The sequence below is a fragment of the Nannospalax galili genome, unplaced genomic scaffold, assembly GCF_000622305.1.
Source record: "Nannospalax galili isolate Female #2095 unplaced genomic scaffold, S.galili_v1.0 scaffold1488, whole genome shotgun sequence".
Lineage (NCBI taxonomy): Eukaryota > Metazoa > Chordata > Mammalia > Rodentia > Spalacidae > Nannospalax > Nannospalax galili.
Window position 1 is genome coordinate 786,339 of NW_008358859.1, and position 5,145 is coordinate 791,483.

Sequence of the window (5,145 nt, forward strand, 5' to 3'; positions counted from 1 at the left end):
ACGCCTTTAATCCCAGCACTCAGGAGGCAGAGGCAGGTGGATCTCTGTGAGTTCAAGGACAGTTCCAGGACAGCTGGGGCTACAGGGAGCCCCTGTCTCAAAAAGACCAAAAAAAAAAAAAGAACGACAAGAAAGCACCCGGCCCCTCCCTCACTGTTGTTCAAGTGCCAACAAGTCCTTGAGGAGCAGCCTCCACCTGGCAGACGGCTCTGGTTCCCAGCCACAGGTCCATTCACAGCCCTCTCTAGGGAACCCATATGGCTGACAGGCAGAGAAGGGTCTAGGTTTCCAGTCTTGGTCCTGGGAACCACACACGGCATTTTTCATTGACTATGGGAAGTTTGGTGGCTCCAGTCACACAGGTTTTTTATGATAAAACCTTGTGAAATTCTCCTGTTACAGAAAAACGTACAGACCCAAACCTCTTCTAGCCCAACAGCAAAGTGAAGATTACAACCAGCAAGGCGGGCCTTCATCTTGGTTGGTGCCCTGCATTAAACAAGGTTTAAAGCAAAAGGTCAACATGTCCTGGATTCAAAATCCAGAAGCGAAATTCTCCAGTGAGCAGAGTTTGTCTTTTATAAATAGCTTAGTGAGGACAGAGGGCTGGGGAGAATCACTCAGGGGAGATTAGACCTGAAAGGTGAACCAATGTCACTCTCCTCAGCCTGCACACAAGGTACCCTTCTCTCCTGCAGAGAGGGAAGTAGGGCACACTAACCTGGCCAAAAGATGTTTTCAAGGGTGAACTCTACCCAAGAAGAAAGAGCAGCCACTGTGTACTCCAGACTGTGATTCAGGAGGAAGGAATCCAAGGACAGACTTTTGGGATTATTGACGGCTGTGACTAAGTACTCAGAATAGTGGAACAGCGCCAGTGAACACACATACCTATTAAAACAAAAAGAAAGAGGTAAACTGGGCAAGAAAACCAAGTCAGAAAAGGTAGAACCCTGGGTCTCAACTGTCCCTGATTCTGTAGTGAGGGCCCGTTATCACCTGTCTGAGCGGACATCAGGCACACACGCGGCGTTCACTCCCTCTAGTTTGCAGAAAGTGGGGTTATGTGGAACTGTTTGAATGTCACAGACAAAACAAAACAACAATCTCCATAGGTGAAAGAGGCATTATGATCCCTTTAATCCTTTTGAAATGACAATTTAACATTTTAACACGAAAGGGAGGGGTCAACAAAGTGGTGATGCATGTTGGAAACCAAAGTCAACAAAAGTAAAATAATTCTAGCAAAGGAGGATTGGATGGCTCAGCATACTGATAACAGGAGATGAAGCTTTTACCTTGAAGCCATGGTTCATCTCCAGGTCAGAGGCTAGAAGGCTCAAGGGACTGAAATCAGAGTGTGTAGGGGAAGGTCCTACACTGCTGTGGGGGATGCACTAGACGTGACCTATTAGAAACCGGAGACGGAAAAGGCTTAGGAAGACCAGCCAAAGGCTTGCCCCTTCCCATCACCAAGGACATACACCCCCTTCAGGAAGGAGCCCTTTACTCCACCAAACGCTGTCACAGCCGATGGAGGCACCTTTAGAGAGGGTGCCTGGGAGACCAGTTGTTGTCTGCCACACAATCAACAAGTTTACGTGATTTGAAGGGTGGGAATTTAGGGAAGGCAGGAGCTGCTTCTGCCGAGTCCCCAACGGCCTTCTGCTCGTCAGAGACCAGACAAGGATGAGGAAAAGCCCCTACTAACCCCTGTTCTGTCCACCCTCACCTCAGCACCATCATTCCCAAAGTCTCTCTTACCAGCCAAAGTGATTCCAAGAGGACTGGCTGAAACTGAGCAGCACACCGCAGCCAAACACAAAGCCAAGGAAGCAAGCTCGGACGGCTATCTGAAACACAGCGAAAGCAGCTCAGTCACCCCATGTTCTCAGAACCAGACTGCAGACTGCCCTGGGGTAAGGCGGCCACCAGGGAGCAGAGTCCACTGCCTAGAGATTTAAGAGGATGCAACAGGGCTGCCCGGGCTCAAATCATGTGCTCAGCTCTACACACACTCACTCTGTGACAGGTTATTTAAACTACAGAGTTTGCCCATTTACACCACGGGAATAATTGCGTTTTACAACAGCATCAAGGACTGACCGTGTCAAGCACCTAATAATGTAAGTTTTAACAGCCATAATAATAATTATTACTAACAACAGATCTTTGGGAAAACTGCTTAAGACCAGTCTATTGACTAATGCTTTCAAATAAGAACTCTGTGCCCAGTCACCTAGGTGAAGTGGGGCCTCTGACCTCAGGCTCTGCAGTGGGTAAGACAGCACATCTTACATGAAATTACACAAATAAAAATCTCGGGGTTTGCTCACTTCCTGCCCCACGTGCATCTGCAGAAGCTACTGATCCACAAGAGCTGCAATTAACACCCACAGCTGGGAGAGGTGGGTCCCTCCTGTGACCTCAACTCCTGGTTGAGGAACAGGTGAGGAGGCAGCCATGGCTCCAGGGGTGGAGGGGAGTGTGCCCAGGTACCCCAGCTGGACCAGCACCTGGCAGGGCCCATCCCGCTAGTTGCCAAGTTCCAATCCCTGTTCCTTGAAGAGTCTTGACCTTGCCACCCACTCTGCCTGGTCTCTGCCCAGCCGAGTCCGGGTCTGCCTGTCTCCACCTGCCCCAGCCATCTAGGGTCCACCAGGCTGGCTTGCCCTGTCCCTGTCTGGATCATCTATGTTTCCCTAACTCTCCTGTCCAATCCCATCTACCCCGCCACTGCTGCCCTGCTCCATCTGCTCGTACCCATCTACTCAGTCCTGTCACCATCAATTCCCACCTGTCTTAACCGTCCCCATTTACCCCCTCCCCATCTACTTGGTCCCTGTCTACCTCCACTCAGCCCCATGTGCCTGGCTCAGTCCATCTAGTCAGTCCTGGATCACCCCATCCCTATCCACTAGCCCTGCCTGCCCTGTTCCCATCCCCAATTACACGGTCCCATCTATGTCCACCTGGCCCCAGGACCGTCCCTATCCACTTGGTCCCCAATCCCCATCCCCATCTACACGGTCCCCTTCCTCATCTACATTCACACGGTCCCTGTCCCATCATCTACCCCGTCCCTGTCTACACGGTTCTGGTCCGCCCAGTCCCGGTCCACCCGGTCCCCCAAGTCCCCTTCCACCTAGTCCCCATCCCTGTCTACACTGACCTCGTCCGCCCGGTCCCTCATCCACCTGGTCCCTGCCCCGACTGCCTGGTCCCTGTCCCCGTCTACATTGTCCCCATCCGCCCCGTACCCGTCCACCCGGTCTCCGTCTACACTGTCTCTGTCCGCCGGGTCCCGGTCCGCCCGATCCCCGTTCACCCGGTCTCCGTCTACACTGTCCTCGTCCACCTAGTCCGCGTCCCCGTCTACACTGTCCCCGCCCGCTCGGTTCCCGCCCCGCCCGGTCCGCACCTGGTAGCGCGGCGGCCGGTAGAGCAGCAGCAGCAGCGCGTTCAGCCCGGCCACGTAGAGCGCCAGCCCGGTGCGGCCCTGCAGGCCGGCGCGCGTGAGCAGCGGCAGGGCGAGCACAGAGGCGCCCAGCAGGAAGGTGGCCAGGCTGAGGCGCGCCTCGGAGCCGGGCGGAACCCGCGCCGCGCAGCCCGCCATGGCGCAGGGGCGGAAGAGCGGCCGTCGGACGAGCGGCCGCAGAGAGGAGCCGGGAAGCCCGCCGGCCGCGCCTGCGCACTGCGCCGCCGACGCCGGCTGGGGAAGGGCAACTGCCCGGAGAGCGTGTGGCCGGCGCGCTCTCGCGAGAACTCGGCCGCGCAGCGGCTGGCTTGAATCTGGCGGGAGCGCCCGTCCCGGGGCCCCGCCCGGATCGTGCGGACGCCCAGACGCCCGGGAGTGGCGAGGAATCTGGCCCCGACGGGCTGAGGGCGGTTGGGGAAGCCGGGGTCCGGGAAGCCCCTCGGCCCGCGTCTGCCCGCGTGGTGGTTCCGGGCTGGACACCGCCAGCGCTCTTCCCACGGTGGCGCGGTGCAGGCTGTACCCCAGAGCCAGCACCCGCGCGGCGGGACCTCCCTTTCCAAGTTCCTGGGCGAAGTCAGGCCGCGGTGGAAAAGCGGTCTTTGTTACTTACTTATTTATTTATTTAAAATATTTTATTTGGGCCGGCCGTGGTGGCGCACGCCTTTAATCCCAGCACTCGCAGAGGCAGGCGGATCTCTGTGAGTTCAAGGTCAGCCTGGTCTACAGCTGGGGCTACAAGGGGGAATCTTGTCTCAAAAAGACAAAAATAATAATAAAATATTTATCATTTTTATTTTATGTGTATGAGTGTATTACATGCATGTAGGTGAGTGCACTCTGATGTGCATGCAGTTCCTACAGATGTCGGAAGAGGTCATGGATCCCCTGGAACTGGAGTTACAGGTGGTTCTTAGCCACAATGTAGGTGCTGGGAACCGAACCCCGGTCCTCTGCAAAAGCAGCCAGTGCTCTTAACCGCTGAGCCATCTCTCTAGCCTTTGATTTGCTTTTTATTTGCTCCACACGAGCGAATTGATTGTTTCAGTAGTAAATATGTACAACCTTTAGAAGTACGTTAAAAAATAAAGACCACAGTGGGTGGAGAGAAGTCTGGTGAGAAACCGAGTCAGGCTTATGCAGCCCTCTGTAGCAGGGGAAGGAGAGCAAAGATGCCGTTTTTAAAAACAGCATGCCTGGGCTGGAGAGATGACTCTGGTTAAGAGGACTTACTGTTCTTCCAGAGAACCTGGGTTTGGTTCCTAGCACCCACATGGCTGCCAACACCCACTTCTGGCCTCCAAGGGCACCAGGTACACACCAGGTACATACACATAAAATAAAAGTCTTTTTTTGTAAAAAGCAACATGTCAAATTTTACTGTGCAGGCCCCACTGCACTTGAAGGAGACACTTGCACTTGTGCCTGGGAAAATTACTGGAATCCTTTGTCAACAAATACCTTTAAGGTAGCAGAACTCTGGCCAGTTATTCTGTAGTTTTCTTGTTTTTTTGTTTTCTTACTGTTTTGAGACACGGACTCTTTGAGTAGAGCTGGCTGGCCTGAAATAGATCATCTGCCTCTGCCTCTGCAGTGCTAGAATTAAAGACTTGCATCCTAGAGGAGAGAGAGAGACAGAGAGAGAGAGAGAGAGAGAGAGAGAGAGAGAG

At 53.9% G+C, this 5,145-nt stretch overlaps 2 protein-coding genes across 2 annotated transcripts in view; one reads left to right on the forward strand and one right to left on the reverse strand.

Moving 5' to 3' along the window:
• Icmt (isoprenylcysteine carboxyl methyltransferase) overlaps positions 1 to 3,702 on the reverse strand; it is a 9,260-nt gene extending 5,558 nt beyond the window's left edge. The window contains exons 1-3 of the mRNA XM_008822409.3: positions 3,422 to 3,702; positions 1,765 to 1,853; positions 722 to 891 (exon numbers count right to left, since the gene is read on the reverse strand). Of these exons, the coding sequence (XP_008820631.1) occupies positions 722 to 891; positions 1,765 to 1,853; positions 3,422 to 3,616 (454 nt within the window). The 5' untranslated portion in view covers positions 3,617 to 3,702. The remainder of the gene's footprint in view (positions 1 to 721; positions 892 to 1,764; positions 1,854 to 3,421) is intronic.
• Positions 3,615 to 5,145, forward strand: part of LOC103725149 (beta-1,4 N-acetylgalactosaminyltransferase 1-like) — a 2,511-nt gene continuing 980 nt past the window's right edge. Inside the window, 1 exon segment of the mRNA XM_029558297.1 lies at positions 3,615 to 4,062. Within this exon segment, the coding sequence (XP_029414157.1) occupies positions 3,615 to 4,062 (448 nt within the window).